Here is a 27,319-nt window from a genome sequence, read left to right on the forward strand (position 1 = left end):
ACTATCTACCCTATTAAGATTAACTAGTTAGCGCCGGGCTTTTATTATAATAACAGCCTACAGAGGCGCAGTGTGGCTCCTTATACTCTGTGACTCTCTTAAGGTACTCTGGGGGAAACTGTGTCCTACATTTTCCGGTGTGTGTGTATAAGTGTGAAAATCCCACATTACTATGTCTAAGGACTCTGTGTCCTGTGCTGCAGAGTGTTTATCTTCTCTTGAAGAGTCTATTCCATGTACTCAGGACTGCAATATACTTTCTAAGCCTTCTGAATCCGAACCCGCATGGGTGGATTCTTTAAGGGGAATTATATCCCAGATTTCAACAAGGATGTCACATACTGAGAAAGACACAGTTTTGAAAAAATCTGTGGAGGATATGATGTATTCAGCCGCCACTACTTCATCTAAAAACCCACCTACATATCCACAAAAACGTACACGTGCACAGGTAATGCAAGCTAACACTGATAACGACTCTGATACAGGGAACGTGATGGGGATATCCGGGGGGCGGGGGGGGGGGGGGGGGGGTTGGGAATGCATTTCTTGCTAAAGGGGTGCAACTAATGATTGAAGCCATTAGGGATGGTTTGCATATTTCTGAGGAAGAGGAAACTTATTTTACCATAAATTGAAATCCTCGTTTACCTTCCCTGCTTCTAAGGAGTTAAACTCCTTGTTTGAAAAATCCTGGGAAAACCCAGAGAAAAAAATCCAGATCCCTAAAAGAATTCTCATTGCTTTCCTTTTCCCTGAAGAGGACAGGAAGAAGTGGGAAAACCCACCTAGAGTAGACGCTTCTGTATCTAGGTTGTCAAAAAAGGTGATTTTACCTGTCCCTGGTTCAACCGCTTTAAATGAGCCGGCTGACCGCAAGATTGAGACTACGCTCAAATCACTCTACACTGCTACAGGTGTGGCTTTAAGGCCCACTATTGCTTGTGAGTGGATTTCTAAAGCCACAGTAAAGTGATCAGGCACATTACTGGAGGAATTAGATACTATGGATAGGAGTGACATTGACTTGTTTTTACGTCACATAAAGGATTCTGCAGGTTTCATGGTGGAGGCCATGAAGGACATTGGCCTGCTTAATGCAAGGGCTACTTCCATGGCAGTCTCAGCACGCAGAGGACTCTGGCTATGCCAATAGACTGCGGATGCAGAATCCAAGAAAAGTGTGTAAAAACCTACCCTTCACAGGTCAGGTCCTGTTTGGTCCTGTCCTGATGCGTGGATTTCCACGGCGACTGCGGGTAAGTCAACCTTTCTTCCCTCCGCAGCAGCACCGGCTAGGAAATCTTATCCTATGCCTACACTGCAGTCCTTTTGGACCGCAAAATTTAAAAAATCCAAACCCCCTCCCACCTTCTTTAGAGGAGGTCGGGAAAAGTCCAGAAAACCTGCACCAACAGGTTCCCAGGAACAGAAACCAGTTTCTGCTTCCTCAAAATCTTCAGCAGGACGGTGAACCTCCCAGCCTGGAGATCGGACAGGTGGGGGCGAGACTAAAAAATTTCAGTCACGTCTGGGTGTCTTCATGCCTAGACCCCTGGGTAAAAGATATTCTTACCCAGGGCTACAGACTGGAATTTGAAGAACTCCCACTTCACAGATTCTTCAAATCAGGCTACAGGAATCCATTCAAAAATTGGTGCAAACAAATGTCATTGTTCCAGTTCCACCTCACCTAAAACACAAGGGTTATTACTCAAACCTGTTTGTGGTACCAAAACCAGACGGTTCGATAAGACCAATATTAAACCTAAAGTCGTTGAACCCCTACTTGAGGGTATTCAAATTCAAGATGAAGTCTCTGAGAGCGGTGATCTAAAGTCTGGAGGAGGGGGAATTCCTAGTATCCCTGGATATCAAGGATGCGTACCTTCACATTCCGATCTGGCCGCCTCACCTGGCTTATCTAAGATTTGCGCTGCTGGACTGTCACTATCAGTTCCAGACAATGCCATTTGGCCTCTCCACAGCACCGAGGGTGTTCACCAAGGTCATGGCACAGATGATGCTTCTCCACTTGCAGGGAGTGAACATAATTCCATATCTGGACGATCTCCTGATTAAAGCATCTTCCAGGGAGAGGCTGTTGCAGTGTATTGCTCTCTCAACTCGACTACTCCAAAATCATTCAGTTGGATCCTGTACCTTCCAAAGTCACATTTGGAGCCGACAAGGAGACTGCCCTTCCTGGGGATGATACTCGACACGGAAGTGCAGAGGGTGTTTCTACCACTGGAGAAAGCGTTGGTGATCCAATCAATGGTGTGGGATGTCTTTAAGCCAGCCCGGGTATCGGTTCTTCAGTGCATTTGCCTTCTGGGAAAGATGGTAGCCTCTGATGAGGCTCTGCAGTACGGAAGATTTCATGCAAGGTTCTTCCAACTGGATCTCCTGGGCAAGTGGTCCGGATCACATCTTCACATGCACCAGCAGATACGCCTGTCGCCGAAAGCCAGAATTGCACTCCTATTGTGGCTGCAGCCTTCTCACCTACTAGAGGGCCGCAGGTTCGGGATTCAGAATTGGATCCTTCTAACCACGGAAGCAAGTCACAGAGGTTGGGGAGCAGTCACCCAAGGGGAAATCTTCCAAGGAAAGTGGTCAAGTCTGGAATCCATCCTCCTAATAAACGTTCTGGAACTAAGGGCCATATACAATGCCCTTCTAAAAGCGGCACATCTTCTGCGAGATCAAGCCATTCAGGTTCAGTCGGACAATTTCACGGCAGTGTCCTACATAAACAGGCAGAGTGGAACGAAGAGCATAGCTGCAATGTCAGAGGTAATAAGAATCCTCCTCTGGGCAGAAAGATGTCACGATCCTCACTGTAGTTCTCATATTTAGTGACTTACCTCGGCCATCTCTGTCCTGGATCCTGCATCTTTCTGCCCACTGGGATAAACAGATTGTCAATACCATGAGTTTCCCGAGTCCTGAGTTCTCTGCCTGGAAGGTAAGAGTAAACGAGCTCCACCTGTGGTGATTAATCTTCTGTGTGAGTCTGAATTCAGCAATCTGAAGTTTAGGCCTAAAAGCCAGCATCCTCTGTTTGTTTGCAGAAGTTCAGGCTTCAGTGTTCTTTCGGCCTGCTAGGCCTCACTCCACATCACAGCCTAGTCTAGAGTACTCACATGACAGTGATTGTTCACCTGACCCAGAGCTGTCCAATCCTGTGCCAGCCTGAGACTCTCTGAATCACCTGACACTGCTTACCAATCACCAAGGACCAGGAAGTATAAGTCAGGAGACTTGAGTTGGAAACTCTGCCAGTTCCTCATGTCACACACAGCTCTGTGTGAGCTTAGAAGCTGAGCTCCCTAAAGGTAACACTTGTACTTCATTTCCTGTAGAACTCTGTTCCTTTGCTACCCAGTCTGGGTTACAGTTGTGTTACTATTGATATCCAGTATTTCTACAGTTTCATCTTAACGTCAGAGTCGCAGTATTCCACAGTCTCAACTTAAAGCCACAGCTGCAGTATTCTACAGTTTCATCTTAAAGTCACAGTCGCAGTATTCCACAATCTCATCTTAAAACCACAGCTGCAGTATTCTACCGTCTCATCTTAAAGTCACAGCCGCAGTGTTCTTCAGCCTCGTCCTAAAGTCACAGCCACAGTCATCATTCTATTTTCAGTTGCGTTTCCAGTTATATCCGGTACCAGCCCGGATTACAGTTGCGTCCCAGTCTCACCGGTAACCAGCCCGGTTCTCAGTCTCACCAGTAACCAGTCCATCTTACTATCTCGCCAGTAACCTCGAGTACATAAGCACCTACTCCTGTGACACTATATCCAGTTCAGTCTCACCTATACTTTCATCATCCTGCTATCAAAGTCCGTGGTGATCCAGTGGTCAGGATACGGCTTCCTCTGCCGAGGCCCAGGTTCGATCCCTGGTCAGGGATTTCTCCTTTTTCTCACTGATTCCTACAGACCAGCCTAATATTCACCTAGTCCTCCAGTCGTCCGCACAGACTTCACTAACACCGGGTTCACAAAAACCACAGTCATGACAAAAGAGACGCAGTGGCACTGTCGGCGATCTTCATTCCGGGAGTAGACACCTGGGAAGCGGACTTCCTCAGCAGACACGATCTCCATCCAGGAGGTATTCGCAGAGGTAACAAGCAGATGGGTGTACCTCAGATAGACATGATGGCCTCTTGCCTCAACAAAAAGCTTTGGAGGTACTGTTCCAGATCAAGGGATCCACAAGCAGTGGCGGTGGACGTCCTGGTAACTCCGTGGGTGTTCCAGTCAGTGTATGTGTTTCCTCCACTTCCTCTCATCCCAAGGATTCTCAAACTAATAAAAAGAATAAGAGTTCAGGTGATCCTCATTGCTCTGGACTGGCCAAGAAGGACTTGGTACGCGGATCTTCTGGAATTACTGCTGGAGGATCCGAGGCCTCTTTGTGAGGACCACCTACAACAGGGGCCGTTCGCCTATCAAGACTTACCACAGCAATGTTTGACGGCATGGAGGTTGAACAGCAGATCTTAGCTCAGTAAAGGCATTCCGAACAAAGTCATTCCTACTCTGATTCAAGCTAGGAAGGGTGTAACGTCCTAAGCATTACCATCGAATGTGGAAAAAGTGTGTCTTGGTGTGAATCCTAGAAGTTTCTTACAGTGGAGTTTCAACTAGGACGATTTTCCTCTTTCTACAAGCAGGCGTGGATGTGGGCCTACGCTTGGGCTCCATAAAGGTCCAGATTTCGGCCTTGTCCGTTTTCTTCCAGAAACAGTTGGCTGCTCTCCCTGAGTGGTCTTGCAGTTCCTCCAGTCGGACTGGTTTGAGCCTCTACAGGAGGTTGAGGTCAAGTTTCTCACGTGGAAGGCTGTGACTTTGTTGGCCTTAGCTTCTGCTAGACGTGTGTCAGAGTTGGGAGCTTTGTCATGTAAAAGCCCATACCTGATCTTCCATGAAGATAGAGCGGAGCTCCAGACACGTCAGCAGTTTCTTCCTAAGGTTGTCTTGGCATTTCATATCAACCAACCTATTGTGGTGCCATTTGCGACTGACTCCTCAATTTCATCAAAGTCCTTAGATGTGGTAAGGGCTTTGAAAATCTATGTGTGGAGGACTGCTCGTCACAGAAAATCGGACTCTCTGTTTGTCCTGTATGATCCCAAGAAAATTGGGTGTCCTGCTTCTAAGCAGACGATTTCTCGCTGGATCAGGTTCACTATCCAGCATGCGTATTCTACGACAGTCTTGCCGTGTCCTACGTCTCTTAAGACCCACTCTACTCGTAAGGTGGGTTCTTCCTGGGCGGCTGCCCGAGGTGTCTCGGCTTTACAACTCTGCTGAGCGGCTACTTGGTCTGGGTCGAACACGTTTGTAAAGTTCTACAAGTTCGATACTTTGGCCTCTGAGGACCTTAAAGTTTGGTCAATCCGTTCTGCAGGAGCCTCTGCGCTCTCCCTCCCGTTCTGGGAGCTTTGGCACATCCCCATGGTACTAATGTGGACCCCAGCATCCTCTAGGACGTAAGAGAAAATAGGATTTTAATTACCTAACAGTAAATCCTTTTCTCGTAGTCCGTAGATGATGCTGGGCGCCATTCCAGCGCTTTGTTTTCCTGCAGTGGTTATTTAACTTTGGTTTTTAGTTACGTACTGCATTGTTACTTGGTAAGTAATGTTTCAGCGGTTGCTGATTTTTAAGCTGGTTAGCTTGTTTTGCCTTGTGTGTGAGCTGGTATGAATCTCGCCACTATCTGTGTTAAATCCTTTTCTCGAAGATGTCCGTCTCCTCGGGCACAGTTTCTAGACTGAGTCTGGTAGGAGGGGCATAGAGGGAGGAGCCAGCCCACACTCTCAAACTCTTAAAGTGCCAATGGCTCCTAGTGGACCCGTCAATACCCCATGGTACTAATGTGGACCCCAGAATCCTCTACGGACTACGAGAAAAGGATTTACCGAATTAAAATTCTATTTTTACAGTGTTAAAATCAATAATAATAACAACCATAACTTTTTCTAAATGAAGAAAAGAATCACTTGAATTGTGTGGTAATATTCAAACTTTTTCTGATGAAGGCTATATGCATTGACAAATTGCTAATAAATTAAAAAATGTACAGGCTAGTGCAGGCATGTCAAACTCAAAGTCCCAAGTGGGCCAAATAATCAAGGTCTAAGTCTTGTGTGGGCCATAAGAAAAAAAAGTCTTATATGCAATTTTGAATGGTTTATTAGAAAAACCAACAATGAAGTATAATCGAAGAGCTGTCAAGTATTGGGTAGAAAACAACTTTAATAGTGTGAGCTGGGAGCTGTGTTATTCCCTCTCATATATAACTATGCTGTCCCCTCCCCCTATATAATAATAATAATAATATTACTACATATCAGTGTGAGCTGGGAGCTGTGTTAATTCCCCTTATATATCAATTAAGGTCTCCTCTCCTGTATAATACATATCAGTGTGAGCTAGTAAAATGTGTCACTACTAGCCCCTTCTGTCCCTCCAGCCCAGCCACATGCTCCCTGGTATCCCCTCCAATTTGCCTTCTTTGTTGAGAGACTTTTTTTTTTATTATCCAGATTCTGGAAGAATCCTCCTGCAATTAGGGCAGCTTGGTACACAGGGCAGTCAGACATATAGGGCGTGACAGCTTCAGTACAAATGGTGCCATGCTGACAGGATGCGAAGGGGGGCAGAGTTTTGCAAAGGCCGGGCATGTGCAGCAGCTCCCCCGTGGACATTTTCCCATCTCCATCACTATCTTCTTGTGCATTTGCAGAACGGTAAATGCTGCCCGATCGGAGTTAAGCTCCAATCACGGCAGATTTCCCAATAGTAACTTATTTGGTGGTGGCGGGCCGCATTCAATTGTTTTAGAAAATGTAAATTTGGACCGCAAAAGTATGTGATGTGGGCCGCCGTGAGTGTGACATGTCTGGTCTAGTGTAACATATAAATTAGCTTTATACAAAAAAATAGGTACAAACTTGACTAAAAGCAATTTGGATAATCCAGGTGTACATCAAAATGGGAAGATAAATACATTACCATAATGAGTACTTGAAACCGAAGATTCCCAGCAACTACAATCAAGAAGAACTTAATAAAATTATACAAACTCCAGTATCAGTTGGTACAGTTAAAAGATGTAATTATGTGACCGACGGTCAGGAGGCCGCCAGTCACAAAACCTCCCCCTACATCCTGCCCCCTCACAATACCGACGGTCGGCATGATGACCAACAGGGACTATTTCCACTAGTGGTGTCATCCATAGACTGGGAATAAAACCCGTTGCGGCTTACCGGCGGTCACGGATATCACACCTGTCTGCATAATGTAGGTCTGAATTGGCGCATAGCTTGCAGAAAACCATTGTTGAGGTCTGTAAATAAAGTAAAATGCCTTTGATTGGTCAAAGAACCCTCTATTGCAGGCATTCCCAACCTCGGTCCTCAAGGCACACTAACAGTGCAGGTTTTAGTGATATCCAGGCTTCAGCACAGGTGACTTAATTAGTAACTCAGTTATTTTGATTTAACCATCTGTGCTAAAGCCTGGATATTTACTAAAACCTGCACTGTTGGTGTGCCTTGAGGACCGTGGTTGGGAATGCCTGCTCTATTGGAATGGGAAAAAGCATTTTGGACCAAGGAGTCCAAATTTGAACTTTTTGGAGCCAGAAGATGTCAGTATGTTCGAGGAATGGTCAGAGAATGTGTGTTAGATAATTGTATAAATCATACAGTTAAACATGGCCATGTCATGATTTGGGATGGTTTTGATGGAGGAAAGTTTGGAGATTTAGTTAAAATAAAATCAACTCTGGATAAGAAATGATACCACAGTATCACGCTGTACCAAGTTGAACCTCAAAATATTGGAAAGGGGTTCATCATACAACAATATAAGGACCTTAAGGACGTTTCTAAACTGTGTGTATCAATTATTTGAAAAGTAAAGAAAAGTAGAAAGTTCAAATTATGTCATGGCTTCTTTAGTCATCTGATATCAATCCCATTAAAAAACTCTGGGATGAATTTGACCTAAAAGTTTGTGTAATGGCTCCAGCAAATACTAAAAACTTGATGAATGTCTGAATGAGGCCTTGAAAGGCATAACTTACCAAACTTTAGAAAAGTTGGTGTCTCGAATGCTTAAATTATGTAAAGCAGTGATACGCGCCAAAGGAGGACACATTGATGAAAGGCAAAGTTAATCTGAAATTTATGTTTTATTATAAAATTATATATAATTTTGAGAATGTATAGTTACAATATCATGTGAAACATTATTATGAATTAATATTTTAATTATTTCACTACATTTTGTCTTTTATTAATTATTTTCCTTGGCCAAAGACTCTTGCACGCTAGAATACTTAGATAGGGGATAATTCAGAGTTGATCACAGCAGCAAATTTGTTAGCAGTTGGGCAAAACCATGTGCACTGCAGTGGGGGCAGATATAACGGGTGTGGTATGTTTGATAGAATAGACTTAAGTCGACAGGGATTCTAGGTCGACATGATTTGGGTGTCGTCACTGCGCTCGGCACAGGTTACTGTTCCCAGTTGTAGTCCATGTGGATCGTAAAGTATGAAAAAGTTCAAAAAAAGAAAAAAATGTGAAAAACTCATGTCGACCTTTTTTTATGTTGTCCTAACCCATGTTGACCTAGAGTCCCTGTCGACCTAGAAACCATGTCGACCTACTTAATACTTACTGTAGACCAATAGTGGTTGACCTAGACACTGTCGACCTAAGTCTTGTCGACCTAGAGATCGGTTCCCGATATAACATGTGCAGAGAGAGTTAGATTTGGGTGGGGTGTGTTCAATCTGAAATCTAAATTGCAGTGTAAAAATAAAACAGCCAGTATTTACCCTGCACAGAAACAATATAACCCACCCAAATCTAACTCTCTGCAAATGTTATATCTGCTCCACCTGCAGTGCACATGGGCCCTCATTCCGAGTTGATCGCACCAAGCAACCTTTTGCTGTTGGTGCTATCAACTAATCTCCGCCTGTGGTGGAGTGTATTTTAGCATAGCAGGGCTGCGATCGCTTGTGCAGCCCTGCTATGCTAAACAAGTTTCACTCAAAACAAGACCAGGGCTGGACATACTTACCTGTGCGATGTGTCCAGCGATGATGGTCACGGCTTTGACGTCAGACATCCGCCCTTCGTTTGCCTGGACACGCCTGCGTTTTTCTTACCACTCCCCGAAAACAGCTCCAAACGGTGAGTTGCCGCCCCGGAACGCCTTCCGGCAGTCAATCATCTTGCGGTCACCCCAGCGACTGCTTTCTTCGCAGTCAGCATCGTTGCCCGATGAGCAACGACGCGCGCAATGCGCACACCAGACCTGATTACACCGCTGCGAGGAAGTGCAGCGTGCGATCGGGTCGGAATCAGCCCCATGGTTTTGCCCAACTGCTAACAAATTTGCTGCTGCGATCAACTCTGAATTACCCCATACTTAACAACTGGGAATACAACTGTAATAGAACAGTAATAAAATTGGGTAATAACAGGCACACAAAGGTACGAGGGTCCTTGATCCTTCTTGCAAATTTACACTGGGTTAAAGTCACTTCGATTACACAATTCCCCATGATATAATTTGCTATGGACAACAAAAAGTGTTTGCATGGCTATTTTTTTCTTGATAAAATTACATAACTGGATTTTTGTTGTTTAAAAAAAACTTACTGGTAATGGGGTTGTCCAGTGTTTGACAACCTCTTTTGTTTAACACCTTTACACCAGTTGGACTCCCCTTGTTGCCAGCCTCTCTGCTCTGTGGTTATATTCTGCATTCAGCAGTTCAAGTAGATACAATACATACTCCTGTTGTAGGTGCACATTTAGGGGTCTATTTACGTAGCCTTTGAGAGAGATGAAATGGATAGTACAAGCCAGTTAGCTCCTTACTGCCATGTTACAGGCTGTGATTGAAAAATGTCAGGAGCTGATTGGTTGATATTTTATCTCTCTCCATGGCTTAGTAAATAGACCCCTTAGGCCACCAGGCTAATTGTTTTCTCTTCTGCATGCTCCAGAATGCATAAGTTGCATGCAGAACCCTTAAAATTTCCTCAAATCCATTAGTGCAAGTTTAGGTCACCCAAATGTGGACAATTTTTCATTTAGAATTTGATTATTTGGTGCAGTTGTTAAATTGTATTCAACGTAAGATGAAATAATTAGTGCAGGTATGCAGTTCAGAATTGTTCATCTGCATATGCCCCCACATTTTATAGTTCTGTGAGTCTTACATGAAAGTAAGGTAATTCATTTAAGCAAAAAAATGACTATTTAGAGTAAACAAATGAAGGAAATAGCAGCAGCATAGATTTACAAATCTGTGCCATCTTTTCAAGCTTTATGGCCATGGTAGCCATGATTGTATGATCACATTGCAGTAAAACACGCTAAGTGGGGGCTCCACTCGCTAGGAGTTTCATGAACATAAATTTGCAGTTATCTATTTATAGAAATATGTTTGCCAGACATTGCATTTTAGAAGATTGTCCAAGCTTCCTCTAGTTTTGCTGTAGCCTGATTCCGAACTTGAGAAGATATGTTCTAAATGGCTTGGGGGTCACTTTTTATTGTCTTGCTTATTGGATGGTATTTGATCCTGAGGAGAGGTCCACCCTTACCTCTATTAATAAAAAGCCATTTAGAATATATTGTCTCAATTTCATAATCAGTCTCCACCAAACTGGAGGAGACCATGTTTAGGCTTTTTTTAAGGGTTCATTCTAGGAATTTGAGTCTGACCTCACAGTTTGATTACCCCAGTAGGGGTGAAACAAATATGTAGTGTTCTTATGAATAGGTTAAAGGTTTGAATCTCACACTTAATTCATGTAAAATTGTCAGATTCTGTTCGGTTTGTGTCCCCGGAGGGGGCGCTAGTGGGTCAGTGGAGGTAGGATGGAAAAAGTGAGGATGCCGGATTAGATTCCTGCGCATGTGCGCAATGTGGTTTTATTAAACAATACGTTAAACAATAAGGCATCAGGAAAACTTGGCAGTAACAGAAAATAAATGCAGTAGTAGTTGTGCAGCGTAGAAGCTGAGAGTCTCTGGCAATGACTGTATAATTGTATAATCGATCAGGGGATCGATATGTCGGTATGGGAACCGAAGATAGTTGGACCGTGGAGCCAGCAGAGATGGTATTGGAAGTAGCAAGCCTGGTAGCAGATGCAGGAGACAAGTGTAAAGTTCACAGTGCAGTTGGGAATAACACTGGCAGCTTGCAGGCTGATGAACAGGTGTAGATAATGAGATGCACCTGGAGAAGAGTCTCTACTGCAGAGAGCTGGAGCACACTGTAGCTGTTAAAGGTGTGGAGCTTAATAACAGATGCAGGGATTGCTGGTGCTGGTATCGGAACAACGCTGGAAGGTAGACTGGAACACAGGAGAACTGGAGAGCGGAGCCAGACACACGGGTCGCAGGAGTGACACGAAGTCCAAAACAAGGGCTGACTCACCCTGCTGTTCTGATATACCCCCCGGTCTGCAGGCATTGGCTGGAATGGAAACGAGGAGGTGCGGCCAAGCTCCGGATTGGCTCACGCAACAGTCCGAGGAAAACTGTCATGGCGGCGCCCATGCCGCGGCCCGGCGGGAACGCGGCGTGCATGCACGCCCGCTGACAACAGGAGCGTTCCTAGGCCCAGGATGACATCCAGCAACAGGGAGACCAGTGACAGCAAAACGTAGGGACCCCGGACAGATGCAGCTGTGGTAAGTCGATTCCTGACAAAAATAATGCATGTGGAACGCAAAGCTATAATGAATGCAGAACGAATGGTAAATTAATATCAACCACAGTAAAGAGATGGATCCTGGAATCTTAGTTTTAGATACGAGGTATAAACGGTGATAAAAGCCAGTAGAATTCTTGACTAGGATTACTTTATTAGTAACATAAAGTGTTCTATTGTCGCTCTGGGCCTGATTCAGAGGTGGATGCAAATGCTGCCTGTGTATGCAAGACAATCATGCTACAATTTACAGGGCACTGCGACCGACAATACTGGCGGCTAGCTAAGGCTAGCGAACAACTTCCCCATGCTTCAAAAACTGTTCTGTCATGTTAGAATGGTGCTCACTAAAAAACATGTTTAGTAACTAAAGTGTCAATTGTTTAGAATTATTCACTTATATTATGACATAGATTTTTATGTCATATTTTTATTTTTAAGTTTAAAAATGTTTTTCTTTTAAAGGTTTTGCTTAATTTTTTGTCATTTACTTTTATGTTAGTGTAAAAAACTTTGTTGCAGTACTGTATGCTTGTTATTACTATCAAAATGGATTCTGGAGGAGATAAAAAAAAAGGGGGCAGACTAGATGGGCCAAGTGGTTCTTATCTGCAGTCAAATTCTATGTTTCTATGATGTACAGATGTGTCCTCATGTGCCCAACATCTTTGCTGCAGTCGCACCAAATACTGTAGCTCCTCTTGGTTCGCCAGGTCCCATGAGATTCTGTTAGCAGCGGGCATCTTTCTTGCTGAAAATGTGTCCTAGACCTATCGCGATGCCACTAAGGGTATACCAGAAAACTGTGCCTCTGAGTCTCTGAATCTGCATACAAAATGCTACAATGCAAAGGCCATGTTTTTTTTCCATACCAAGTTCTTTGGTGCTTCATATACAGACTCAGTCACACACAGATATACAAGTGCCACATATCAAATTAATCAGCACAGTCTCCTGCATGCACTGAAATTAGATGAAATTTCTGCAGCGGGGTACACTGGGTTCCACAGGGAATAACATTGGGGTGTAGAGTTGGATCTTGATCCGAGGCACCAACAGGCTAAAAGCTTTGACTGTTCCCAAGATGCACAGCGCCACCTCCTCTATAACCCCGCCTTCGTGCACAGGAGCTCAGTTTGTAAGTTGGTGCCTGCAGTGCAGGCAGCTAACAGGGAGGGCTGCGCTAGGCAGCCCTGAAAAGAGCTTTTTTAGAAGAAAGAAGACTTCAAGGGCCGCAGCACAGGCACTTAAAAGTGCTATATGTCAGTTTGATATATCATGCTGTGGCTCCCTCATCTCCCCCAGCGGTGCTGTATACTCCTGCGCCCTGGTTGCCGGGTACTTACAGTGGAGGGCTCTGGTTTCTCTTCAGGCACACAGACACCTGCCGCCGCTCTCCAGGATCGCGTGGCTGCATTACAGGGAGCAGGTAAGAGGGTCCCCCAGGTGGGACTCGCTGAAAACCGCGACCCGCCGCAGTTTCTAGGAGATGGCACGCGCGCTGGCGTGGACACTGTGGCTGTACAGGGACCCCACTAGACCACCAGGGCACAGGTCGGATTACCTCAGAATCCAGTTTAATAGGCCCCGCAGTACCCGGTTGTGAAGTCCAGCAAGGGGATAAGGCTCTGACCTGTAGCCCCTCCCCCAGCCCCAGGCGCCATTTACTGCAAATGTTCCTGCCCTGGAGCTGCATCTCTCTCTCTCCCTCACTCTGTGTCAGCGTTTGAGCACCATTACACACATGCTGAGCTGATTCTGGGACTGCTGGGTGATGTCTCCTCTGTAAAGCCGCCTGCATCATCAGCGCTGTGCATTTACAGGACACTTAAGTATTCTACATGTCATTTAGACAGTGTTAGTTAAGAACAAGTGCATACATTCAGGGATATTTAGTACAAGTACCCTGTGATATACATCCAGTCTTTACTGTGCATTGTTATATCTATATACCTATATAGCTTTACTTAGTGGTGCAGTTTGTACTTAGTATTGCTAGTCCAGTGCAGTTTTATTGTTTGTTATAATTTCTGCATTGTATATGTGACCTGAGTGTGTGCCAATAGCTGCTGTGTGATCTCTCTTTCGTGTATCACACACATATTGCTACCCCTATATTCTGTACCCTGAGGGGGCTAAGTGCGTCAGGGTTTTCATATAATATAGTGGTTTTCACAGGATATACTACTTTGGTATTTTTCTCTGTGTTTTTACAGTCACCACATACCTCTTAAATCCTCTGTTTGTGCTCTGCTGTGCAGTCACACTATACAGGGGTTTATTGTCAGGTAATTTGTCTTATATTGTACTGTTACACACTAAGGTTACGCTTACATATAATATCTGCTAAACAGGGTGGTCGATCTATGGCTGATCCTGCACCATGAGGTGCTGATGCCACGGATTACTCAGAGGAAAACATAGCAGCTGAGGGTTTAGGTACAGGTGGTTCTATACCCCCTGGTCAGTCTGCAGCAATGGGGGCAAATCAAGACCCACCTTGGGATGCTTTCTCTAATTTACGGACCACTAGTAACTAGACTCGCGCCCCCTATGGGACCTCCTGTGCTATTACAGCCACATATTGTCCCGGCAGTTAATCCGCCATGGGCAGATACTCTTCTCAGTTACAGCAATTAAATCAGTCTCTGGCTAAGCAAAATCCTGACTCTCGCCCGTCTAAGACCAAGGGGTCCTCTAAACGGGCCAGTACTTCCTCACAATCCACACATGTTTCGGATACTTCATCCGATGAAGATGGCGCTTACACTGACCCTTCAGACACTGATGCTGATGCTTCTGACGAGGAATCTCTGACACAAGTGGATGTTCCTGACTTCTTGGAGGCTATCAGGCTGATTCTTCAAATCGATGATGACGAAGAGCCTCCAGTTACCTCTAAGAAACCAGATAAGTTTAAACGTCAGAAGGTTACTAAATTAGTTTTACCTCATTCTGACCACTTGGTTGACATTTGTCAGGAATCCTGGGAAAATCCAGGAAAGAAATTTGCTCTGTCTAAAAAGATGCTAGACCGTTATCCTCTCGCTGCAGAGTTAAGTAAAAATTGGGAAACACCTCCACCGGTGGATTCACAAGTTGGACGTCTGGTGGTGTCCTCTGCACTGCCTTTCACTACCGTCACCTCGCTGAAGGAACCGACGGATAAGCGTGTGGATGGTTGCTTGAAGTCCATTTACACTCTTGCTGGAGCTGTACATAGGCCCACTATTGCGGCCTCTTGGGCTGCTAAGGCTATAGAGGCCTGGGTTCAGGAAGTTGAAGCGGAACTACCGTCTGATTTTCCTGATAATATTAGACAGTGTCTTTCATACATTATTACAGCCTCTCATTATATTCAGTAGGCGGCATCTTATGCAGGTATCCTGGTGGCCAAAGCATCTTCTACGGTTATTCTGGCTCGCCGGATCCTCTGGTTGCGGTCCCGATACGTAGATCTGGACTCTAAAAAGACCTTGGAGGTGATCCCTTTTAAGGGAAACATTCTTTTTGGGGAAGATCTCAACAAAATTGTTGCTGACTTAGCTTCAGCTAAGATTGCATGTCTGCCCAGTACTTCTCCTTCGGCTCCAAAGGCTAAGAGTACTTATTTTCGTTCGTTTCGACCTCCAGATAAAGCAAAGGGTCAGGCGTACCCAAAACAGGCTCGCACTTCCAAAACCTCTTAGCCCAAACCTAAATGCCCCCGTCAGCCTGCTTCCAAAAAAGACAAGCCTGCTGCATGATGGGGCGGGCCTCCCCCTGGGAGACCCCAGGGTGGGAGGCCAACTTCTGCGTTTCGCCCAGGTATGGTTACAGACCACTTCAAATGCCTGGGTGAGGGAAGTCGTCGCTCACGTATGCGCCATCTCAAGAAACGTCCCCCTCGCCAGTTTTGCTTGACAATTATCCCTTCGGATCCATTGAAAGCATAAACTCTACATTTGGTGGTACAATTTCTCCTGGACACAAGAGTGATAGTGCTGGTGCCTCTGGCTCAGAGAGGCAGGGGGTACTATTCAACGCTGTTCCTAGTTCCGAAACTGAACGGTTCCTCCCGGGACATTCTCAACCTCAAGTCTTTGAACAAATTTGGGAAGGTATCCAAATTCTGTATGGAAACTCTTCGCTCTATTGTTCTGGCCTTGGAGCCCAAGGATTATATGGTATCCCTGGACATACAGGATGCTTACCTGCATATACAAATTGTCATGTCGCATCAGCAATATCTGCGGTTTGCTATTGGCAACCTACATTATTAATTCCAGGCCTTGCCTTTTGGACTGACTACTGCTCCGTGAATCTTCACCAAGGTCATGGCGTCATGACTGCCCTTCTCCGCCGTCAGGGTATCTGGATCCTGCCGTATCTGGATGACTTGTTGATCCTGGCAAACTCCACAGGGTTCTCCTCCGTCATCTGGAACTGACGGTCCAATTCCTGCAAGCCCACGGGTGGCTCATCAACTGGAAGAAATCCTCACTGGTCCCTGATCAGAGCATGGTGCACCTGGGAGCATTATTGTACATACACAACCAACGATTGTTCTGGTCTCCGGAGAAGGTCCTGAAACTTCTGGACAAGATAAGATGCTTCCTATCTCGCCCACGTCTGTCGATACACACGGCGATGCAAGTACTAGGCTTCATGGTGTCGGTTTTCGACATGGTAGAGTACGCTCAATTTCATTCTCGCCCTCTGCAGCGGTTAATCCTTTCCAAGTGGGATGGCCTGCCTCACCGGATCAGGTCTCACATGATTTCCTTGACTCCGGAAGTTCGTCTGTCTCTTAGCTGGTGGCTCCAGGACCAACGATTGAGCAGGGGTCGTCCCTTCTGGATCTCCAACTGGGTCCTCCTAACGACGGATGCCAGTATGCGGTGTTGGGGCACGGTGTTGGAGCGACACTCTCTCTTCAGGGTCGGTGGACCAGGGAGGAATCTGTGTTCAATGCTCCGAAGCTTGCCGTGCCTCTGGTACAGAACAGGCCTGTTCAAGTACAGTCGGAGAACGCGACCAGGCTCTTGAAGCTTCAGTTCTGAGGGCCAAAGGATTTTCTGAGGCAGTCATTCAAACTATGTTGAAAGCCCGTAAACCAGCTTCCATGAGGAACTGCTTTAGGACATCCCCGATGTTTTTCCCTGTGGGACCCCAGTGTACCCCGCTGCAGAAACGGAGATTTATGGTAAGCACTTACCTTTGTTAAATCTCTTTCTGCGAGGTACACTGGGCGCCCACCCTGATGTACTTAGCTTCTTTGGGTTTTTATGGCATTAGCCGCTGGTACCTTCTCCTGTCGTGAGAATGTGGTATATGTGGCTACTAACGGTTGTTATCTCTCTTACCTGCTGCTGCATTGGGCTGGTTAACAAAACTGAGCTCCTGTGCACAGAGGCGGGGTTATAGAGGAGGTGGTGCTGTGCATCTTGGAAACAGTCAAAGCTTTTAGCCTGTTGGTGCCTCGGATCAAGATCCAACTCTACACCCCAATGTTATTCCCTGTGGAACCCAGTGTACCTCGCAGAAAGAGATTTAACAAATGTAAGTTCTTACCATAAATCTCCTTTTTCGGCAAAAAAGACACCCGACAGCAGAATTGTACAGGAACGGTCAGCTCACTTGTGCCATACTTGTTCTGCTGCATGGCGTATTAAGGCTAAATGTATGAGGACATATCTTTATCAAGCTTTGGAGCGTTATAAAGTTGAGAAGTTGTTTAAAGCAACCAGTCAGCTTGTTGTAATTTATCTAGCACAGTCTTTGAAATAATAGAAGCTGATTGGTTGCTTTGTGCAACTACTCCCAGGCTTGATACATCCTGTACACTGGCTGTATTTTTCAAACACATTTAGGAATAGCCAATAAGCAGCAAATAATAATTTGTGATCATCAGCAGGAGACATACAGAAAACACACAGAAGGCATGCAGTTAAAATACCAACTGTTGGGATCCCGGCGTTCACCAAAATCCTGACAGCTGGTGACATACCGCCGGACGTAATCTCAACCACTGCATGTTATTCCCACTCGGTTGGTTTGGTGGGTCCACACCACCAACCGAGTGGGAATACAACCTGTGGCAGAGCTGAAGCATGCCAACAGATGGGATGCCGCTGTCGGTATATACTGAAAGCCAGCATCCTGTTGGGTGGTAAAACATACCGATCCAACACACAAATGGGTTATTATACTAATTTAAAGAAGCAGATATTTTTCTATGTGGTAAATCAGCTAAAGCCCCTTTAGCCCATTGAAAAAGACAATTAAAGTGCACTTGGGTGTGGCTAGTAAGTGAGCCTCCAGACACATTTTTAAGTTTGGATATAGCCTTTTGTCTCCTTTTATCTGAATTTCTAAGGCTAATGTGGTGATATCTCAGATACTTTTCCCTGAAGCTATGAATGTAATGTGCTGTCTGGGACTCCTGTGTGGGACCCATTTGCAAACAAAACAGTGATAATAATGTGTTTTTTTCCCTTCACTATGGTTACACCCATTTTGTTGTTTTGTATCACCAGGTGGACAGTTTGAGCCTAACCGATGTAGAAGCATTCCTAGCCCAAGCCTTGGTCCTTCCAGGGATATCTGCATCCCAGCTAAAAAGCCTGCAGGTACAGACAGTACATTATATATAGTACTTCTACATTAGCTTTGTGCTGACCTTGCAATGCATTTCAGAAAGTACCCTACAATGATTTTGTCTGCTGATAGACGTTAGTTGTGCAAAGGTAAACATACAGCAGTCTTTGTCACACATTTATATAAATGACATGCGCAATAATTAATTGATTGAAAAATTGAGATGGGTCAATAAAATGCTTTTTTAATATAGAAACGAAGATCAAAATCAGTAATGCTTGTTCTAGACTGTACTTTTTATATGAATTGCAAATGACAATCCTTTTTTAATGTATGATTTATAGTTAAAGTATAATTAAAATATGTTTGATGGGGCATATTTTGTCAACATTATTTCTCTTTTAGCAAGACTGGGCGACACTGGACCATGGGGATTGCAGGTTGGGCTGAAGGTTGGCACTTAAATGACTGTAGCTTTAAATTCTGAGCTCCCCCACCCTGTTAGCCCATCATGCCAGTCTTCTTTAGGTGCCTGATGAAGTAGGCCACCTTGTGGCAGCCCCTTTTATAGCTTAGTTATTTTGTTTTTATTTGTAATGTTCTTTTATTCCTTTTGTATATAGGTGTCTGTGCACTTGTAGCAGTGCGCGCACAGTGAGAGTGCAGTTACTGCAGGAGCTGTCTGTCAGCTCACTGATTTGCAGCCGCAGTGGGGGGGGAGGGGTGCACTGCAGCCCCCGACAGCATTCCGGTGTCAGCAGAGATAGCCTAGACCCTGGGACAAACGGTGCATGCTCTCACTCTTTTAGAGACAGAGTTGTCCTGGATAGCGCCATCTTGCCAGGTTTCCAGGGGCGGGTCTATTACAGAGAGCGTGCCAACCAGCCTGGTTTAAGGAATAGAAACTAAAGTGAAACTACAGGCTTTCTCCAGGATCTTGTGCTACACTGCTACTAGTCAACGCTGCTCCTCCCCTCTACAAGCTCTCCTCTTCCACGGGAAGAAGTATTCGAACATTTTATATTATCTATGTCACGTCTAGCAAAGTTTGGGGATCCGGCAGTTGAGACTTGCCCAAGGAGGTAGCATGCTGGGGAAGAACAAAATGAGGGGGTTGGATATAGTTCCTTTGCATGGCATACGGAGCAATGAAGGATGTAGGCGGAGTTTAAGAGTCAATCGAAATTATTTATTATGTACAGAGCAGAGGTAGAAAACTGAGGTTGATGAACGGTGACTTGAGAACGTGGTCGTAGACAAAGAACTGTGGGTGAGAGTAAAACGAGGCTGAAGACAAGAACCGTGGACTGCGATTTATGAGATGAAACTGCGGTAGAGGAGCTGAGAACTGTGGACGGTAGTTTGGGTCGTGACTGGTGACTGAGAACTGTAGACTGTGGCTTGAAAGATGAAGCTGGAGATAACGAGCTGAGGACTGTGAATGGTGGTTCGAGGACTTGGCTGGAAGCAAGAATCTGTGGACTGTGACTTGGAGGACGAGGCAAGAGACCCGGGGTCGTCCGTGCCCAAAGGGTCTTACTGAACCGGGTTTTCCAAGAGCGTCTCCACGGGCAGCAGCAGACTGCAGCAGCAACTGAGAACTGGCAAAGCAGGGTTAGAAGTACCAGAATACAGCAGGAATCCTGGGAGCACAGGCTAAAGCACCTACAACAGGGTTGTAACTTGAAGCACTGGCATCCCTGTCCTAAACCAGCCCCCTTTTATAGGAAGAAGTCTCCCTGGATTGGCTGTAAAACTAGGAACAGGAATTATTTCAGAAACTTGGTCTCCAACATGGCGGCGCCCAGTAATGCAGACCTTTTCTGACAACATGCTGCTCACTGCCCCTGGTCTCCTAGGCAACAGCTTAGCGAGAGTGAGCTGCTGCAGCGGTGTCCGACCCCCTCAACGCCATTACCGCTGTCTGTACCCTTGAACCCAGCGCCTCAGCCCTCCACCGCCGCTGCCCGGCCGCCCGTGAAGCCCGCCCCGCGGCCCCAGCGTTCCGGTAAGACCCCGAACGCTGACAATCTATTATTTCTGACTGCTGTACTGGTAATTATGGGAGGAGGATTAGTGAGATCTGTGTGTTTTTTTTTTTTTTTAGATCTGGAAATTGATTTTGCCTGCGTCTACTATACATAGTGAGAGCATGTAGGGAATATGATGGGCCAAGCCAAATACGTCAAACCAAAAAGCGCACCTACTATATGGCATTGTGTTTCTCTTGTGCCCAGCAGAATATTAAATTATCAGATAGACAGATGGACTCTGTCAAGCGAGGTCTAATGTCATGCAGACTTCTGGGGCCTCTGTGTCTGTCCTTGCAGAACCAACGTGGGCACAGATGCCGGATTGGTTGGCCTCTGACTTGATAAGGCTGGAACCTCTTCAGTGGGAGGAGTGTTCCCTCTATGTGCGTCTCCCAGTCGCTTGCTCCTGGCGATACAACTCCCCAATCGCTGTCTGATCCTCCGTGGCTCCATACCATGGAGCATACAGCGTCAGGGTTTCGAAAAGTTTCCTGTTATTTGAAATGCTTTTCAAGGATCCTCAGCTGCGAGTGGTGCATAAACATTGTCCTCCTTCTAGGGCTCCATTGGAAGTTTTGGAGGAGGAGAAGGGTGATTTTCAGGAAATGGACGTCGAACATTTTAATTTAGTAATGACATGTAGAACCTCATTATAGCACTCGGATTGTTTAGATGTGTATTCCCAAGCAGTGGGTCCGTTCATGCGATGGCGCAAGAAGATAGTTTCTTTCCCGTCTTCCTCGGATCTGTCTCATTTCATTGAGGAGGCATGATTGAAAGTTCTCCATTCCTCTCAAATTTGCTCAACTTTATCCACTGCCAGCGGATCATGTATCCAAGAGGGAACTGCCTCCCAAGGTTGACACTACTGTTGCTATTTTACTGTAGGTATGCACAGGGCACTTACTGTTCAGCTAGATAAAAAGATGATGGTTGTCTCAAGCCCATTTTTATAGGCTCCGGGGTCATTAAACGACCTTAATTAGCCTTGACTTTGGTGGCTCAAGTCATGGAGACTTGGGTCAACGAAATCATTGAGGGGCCTACACAGCGATTCGCAAAGAAATTCCCTTCTGGAACTGGCAGAGCAGCTTTGCAGATGTGCTCAGGTAGTTTCCAACGTTTCCGCTCCGGTTGTCTCAGCCCGAAGGGCTCTTTAGCTCCATGCTTAGACTGCGGATTTGGAATCAAAAATTTCCTTGGTAGCTCTTCCGCTTGGTGGAGGCTTTCATTTTGGACCAGAACTATATTCCCCAGGCTACCAGGGAAAAAAGCACTTTTCTGCCAGTGACTGCCTCTAAACAGCGGGGTCCACTCTTCTGACCTTTTTGCTCCTCCATTCATGGGTCTTCTTCCCATGCAGGGGTTCAGCATTGAAGGGCAGATTTTCTGGTGCCAACTGGCACTTAGGAGCAAAGGCTACAAAGAAGCCTAGCACCTGACGCGTACCCTCAACACCCAGTATGGTCACCTGTAGGAGGGCGGTTGCTCCGGTTCAAAGACCATTTGGCAGAGTCGTTTCCAGATGACTGGGTGCGGGGCATCATTTCCAGAGGTTACATCATCGACCTCAGGGGTCCACCACCATGGTGTTTTTTTGCCACCACTCTTCCCCTGGATGCTGAGAAAAGCATGGCGTTGGACAAGGCTATCAATTCTCTCCTTTTGGACGGTGTCATCTCCCCAGTTCCTCTGCTATAATGGAAACTGTTTTTCTTTTACGTCCTAGAGGATGCTGGGGACTCCGTAAGGACCATGGGGGTATAGACGGGCTCCGCAGGAGCCTTGGGCACTATAAAGAACTATTAGTATGGGTGTGCACTGGCTCCTCCCTCTATGCCCCTCCTCCAGACCTCAGTTAGATCCTGTGCCCAGAGGAGATTGGGTCCACTACAGGGGAGCTCTCCTGAGTTTCTCTGAAAAATAATTTTGTTAGGTTTTTTATTTTCAGGGAGCACTGCTGGCAACAGGCTCCCTGCATCGTGGGACTGAGGAGAGAGAAGCAGACCTACTTAAGTGATAGGCTTCTTAGGCTATTGGACACCATTAGCTCCAGAGGGAGTCGGAAAGCAGGTCTCCCCTTGCCGTTCGTCCCAGAGCCGCACCGCCGTCCTCCTCACAGAGCCGTTAGATAGAAGCCGGGTGAGTATAAGAAGAAAAGAAGACTCCAAGGCGGCAGAAGACTTCAGATCTTCACTGAGGTAAGCGCGCAATGGTAACGCTGCGCGCCATTGCTCCCACACACTACTCACACTGAACAGGCACTGATGGGTGCTGGGCGCAGGGGGGCGCCCTGGGCAGCAATATAAACCTATGGATGGCATTATGTGGATATAGGCTGCGGAGGCAGTGTATATATCAATACCCCGCCATTTTTTTAATACAATTGAGCGGGACCGAAGCCCGTCGCCGGAGGGGGCGGAGCTTGGTCCCTCAGCACTAACCAGCGCCATTTTCTCCACAGAGCACTGCAGAGAAGCTGGCTCCCCGGACTCTCCCCTGCTGAGCACGGTGACAGAGGGTTGAAAAGAGGGGGGGGCACTTGTAAGGCGCAGTGAGTGTATTACACGATTATATATAAAAAAGAGCTATATCTGGGAAATTGTTTCCAGTGTCAGTTGGTGCTGGGTGTGTGCTGGCATACTCTCTCTCTGTCTCTCCAAAGGGCCTTGTTGGGGAACAGTCCCCTTATAGATATATCTCTGTGTGTGTGGGGGTGTCGGTACGTGTGTGTCGGCATGTCTGAAGCGGAAGGCTCATCCAAGGAGGAGGTGTAGCAGATGATTGGTGTGTCTCCGTCGGCAACGCCGACTCATGATTGGTTGGACATGTGGAATATGTTAAATGCAAATGTAAACTTATTACATAAGAGAAGGATGCCTACCTTCATGTCCCCATATATCCTCCTCATCAGGAGTACCTGAGATTCGCTGTACAGGACTGTCACTACCAGTTTCAGACGTTGCCGTTTGGGATTTCCACGGCACCGAGGATTTTCACCAAGGTGATGGCGGAGATGATGGTGCTCCTGCGTAGGCAGGGAGTCACAATTATCCCGTACTTGGATGATCTCCTGTTAAAAGCGAGATCGAGAGATCAATTGCTGAAGAGCGTGTCGCTCTCCCTTAGAGTGCTACAACAGCACGGTTGGATTCTCAATCTACCAAAGTCACAATTGGTTCCAGTGACTCGACTATCATTCCTAGGCATGATTCTGGACACGGAACAGAAGAGGGTTTTTCTCCCAATGGAAAAAGCCCAGGACCTCCAGAACATGGTCAGAGACCTGCTAAAACCAAAAAGAGTGTCTGTTGATCAATGCACTCGAGTTCTGGGGAAAATGGTGGCAGCCTACGAGGCCATCCCCTTCGGCAGGTTCCATGCAAGGACATTTCAGTGGGACCTTCTGGACAAGTGGTCAGAGTCCCATCTACAAATACATCAGAAGATAAGCCTGTCCCCCAGGGCCAGGGTGTCTCTCCTGTGGTGGCTGCAGAGTGCTCACCTTCTAGAGGGTCGCAGGTTCGGCATTCAGGACTTAGTTCTGTTAACCACGGACGTGAGCCTCCGAGGATGGGGAGCAGTCACACAAGGAAGAAATTTTCAGGAGCTATGGTCAAGCCAGGAGGCTTGTCTACACATCAGCGTGCTGGAATTGAGGGCCATATACAACGGCCTACGACAGGCGGAGAATCTTCTTCGCGACCTACCGGTGCTGATTCAATCAGACAACGTCACAGCCGTGGCTCATGTAAACCGCCAAGGCGGGACAAGGAGCAGAGTGACGATGGCGGAAGCCACCAGGATTCTTTGTTGGGCGGAAAATCACGTAAGCGTTCTGTCAGCGGTGTTCATACCGGGAGTGGACAACTGGGAAGCAGACTTTCTCAGCAGACACGATCTCCATCCAGGAGAGTGGGCACTTCATCAATAAGTCTTTGCAGAGATAACAAGTCATTGGGGACTTCCTCAAATAGACATGATGGCGTCACGCCTCAACAAAAAGCTTCAGAGGTATTGTGCCAGGTCAAGGGACCCTCAGGCAGTAGCGGTAGACGCCTTAGTGACACAATGGGTGTTTCAGTCGGTCTATGTGTTCCCTCCTCTGCCTCTCATCTCAAAAATATTGAGAATTATAAAACGAAAAAGAGTACAGACAATACTCGTTGTTCCAGATTGGCCTCGAAGGGCCGGTTATTCAGATCTTCAGGAAATGATCACAGAACATCCGTGGCCTCTTCCTCTCAGGGAGGACCTGTTGCAGCAGGGGCCCTACGTATTCCAAGACTTACCGCGGCTACGTTTGACGGCATGGCGGTTGAACACCGAATCCTAGCTGGGAGATGTATTCCGGAGGAAGTCATCCCTACTCTGATAATGGCTAGGAAGGAGGTGACGGCGAAACATTATCACCGTATCTGGAGGAAGTATGTATTTTGGTGTGAAGCCAAGAATGCTTCTACGGAAGATTTCCATCTGGGCCGTTTTCTCCACTTTCTACAGACAGGAGTGGATATGGGTCTGAAGTTAGGCTCCATTTAGGTACAGATTTCGGCCCTATCTATATTCTTTCAGAAGGAATTGGCTTCTCTCCCAGAAGTCCAGACTTTTGTGAAGGGAGTGGTGCACATCCAGCCTCCTTTTGTGCCCCCTGTGGCACCGTGGGACCTTAACGTGGTGTTAAGTTTCCTAAAATCTCACTGGTTTGAGCCTCTTCAAACAATGGAATTAAAATTTCTCACTTGGAAGGTGGTCATGTTATTGGCCTTGGCATCTGCAAGGCGGGTGTCGGAATTGGCGGCCTTGTCTCACAAGAGCCCCTATTTAATTTTCCATGTGGATAGAGCTGAGTTGAGGACTCGTCCTCAATTTTTGCCTAAGGTGGTTTCTTCATTTCATATGAACCAACCTATTGTGGTGCCCGTGGCTACGGATGACTTGGAGGATTCCAAGTCCCTGGATGTAGTCAGGGCCTTAAAAATGTATGTAGCCAGGACGGCTAGGGTTAGGAAAACAGAGGCTGTGTTTGTCCTGTATGCAGCCAACAAAGTTGGTGCTCCTGCTTCTAAGCAGACCATTGCTCGCTGGATCTGTAACACGATTCAGCAGGCTCATTCTACTGCTGGATTGCCGTTACCAAATTCGGTAAAGGCCCATTCCACTAGGAAGGTGGGCTCTTCTTGGGCGGCTGCCCGAGGTGTCTCAGCATTACAGCTTTGCCGAGCAGCTACTTGGTCGGGTTCAAACACTTTTGCAAAATTCTACAAGTTTGATACCCTGGCTGATGAGGACCTCGCGTTTGCTCAATCGGTGCTGCAGAGTCATCCGCACTCTCCCGCCCGGTTTGGAGCTTTGGTATAAACCCCATGGTCCTTACGGAGTCCCCAGCATCCTCTAGAACGTAAGAGAAAATAAGATTTTAAACCTACCGGTAAATCTTTTTCTCCTAGTCCGTAGAGGATGATGGGCGCACGTAATATAGTTGTTGCTTACATAAGGGTTATGTTACAGTTGGGATCGGTCTTTGACTGATGCTGTGTTTTGTTCATACTGTTAACTGGTTGCGTATATTCCATGTTATACGGTGTGGATGGTGTGGGCTGGTATGAATCTTGCCCTTAGATTAACAAAATCCTTTCCTCATATTGTCCATCTCCTCTGGGCACAGTTTCTCTAACTAAGGTCTGGAGGAGGGGCATAGAGGGAGGAGCCAGTGCACACCCATACTAAAAGTTCTTTATAGTGCCCATGTCTCCTGCGGAGCCCGTCTATACCCTCATGGTTCTTACGGAGTCCCCAGCATCCTCTACGGACTAGGAGAAAAAGATTTACCGCTAGGTTTAAAATCTTATTTACTCCAACATGTTCCTTGTTTGAAAGCCAAATGGCTCATTTAGGTCTATCTTAAATCTTTGCGCTTTGAACACCAGGTTATTGGTAGATTTTTAAATGGAATCTCTTCGATCATTGATCCACAGCATGGAGACCAATGATTATTTGGCTTAACTGGATGTCAGGGACTCATATCTTTACGTTTCGACTTGGTCAGGTAATCATTCTCTCCTCTGTTTTGCTGTTAGTTTGGATCACTACCAATTCTAGGCACTACCATTCAGAATAGCAAGGGCTCCACAGGTTTTTACCAAAATCATGTCTGTGATGGTGTGCTTACTGCGCAAAGAAGGTATCACAGTCATACCTCATTTGGACCATCCGCTTGTGAAAGTTGGTTCAGCTTCACAGTTACAACAGCACCTAGATCGCACGATCCAAGTACTTCAGGATCACGGATGGATCCTTTATGTCGACAGTCACATCTACTTCCTTGTCAGCTTCTGTGGGTGATCTTCGACACCTATCTCCAGAGAGTTTTCTTGCAAGACCTACAGAACTTGGTCACATTGCCCAAGTGGCGTTTCTCCAGGAGGACCTTCCTAGTTTGACTTTAACAGATTCACTTTTGAGACAGAGTATCTGTCCCTGTGTATTCTGCACTATGACACGATCCTGAAAACCAGTTTTGTCACACAGGTACCACAGAGTATGGAAGATCTACATTTTGTGGTGTGAACAGAGAAGGGTTCACACATCAAGTTTCGCTTCTCTTATTTTTTGGTCTTCTTTCAGGGAGGTTTGGAAGCTGGTTTAAAGGTTTGTTCTTTGAAAGTACACATTTTGGCCCTGTCAGTTTATTTCCAGCGGAATTTAGCCCTTCTGCCATAGGTCCAAATCTTTTTACAGAGTGGAGTACGTCTTCAACTACCGTTTTGTCAGCTAATAGTACTGTAGTATCTTAATCTGATCCTATTGGCTCTCGGACAAGCTCCTTTTGAGCCTTTAGCTGCAGTAGATCTTTAGCTTAAGTTCTTGGAAGCTGATATTCCTTATGGCTATTGCCTCAGCTCCACGTGTTTCTAAGTTAAGAGTT

General features: G+C 46.2%; 1 protein-coding gene across 4 annotated transcripts in view; it reads left to right on the forward strand.

Moving 5' to 3' along the window:
• FAM120B (family with sequence similarity 120 member B) overlaps positions 1 to 27,319 on the forward strand; it is a 650,519-nt gene that overhangs the window by 201,119 nt on the left and 422,081 nt on the right. For all 4 annotated transcript variants that reach the window (XM_063917695.1, XM_063917694.1, XM_063917697.1 and 1 more), the window contains one exon: positions 18,298 to 18,390. In XM_063917695.1, coding sequence (XP_063773765.1) covers positions 18,298 to 18,390 — 93 coding nt within the window. The remainder of the gene's footprint in view (positions 1 to 18,297; positions 18,391 to 27,319) is intronic.

Source organism: Pseudophryne corroboree, chromosome 4 (genome assembly GCF_028390025.1).
Source record: "Pseudophryne corroboree isolate aPseCor3 chromosome 4, aPseCor3.hap2, whole genome shotgun sequence".
Lineage (NCBI taxonomy): Eukaryota > Metazoa > Chordata > Amphibia > Anura > Myobatrachidae > Pseudophryne > Pseudophryne corroboree.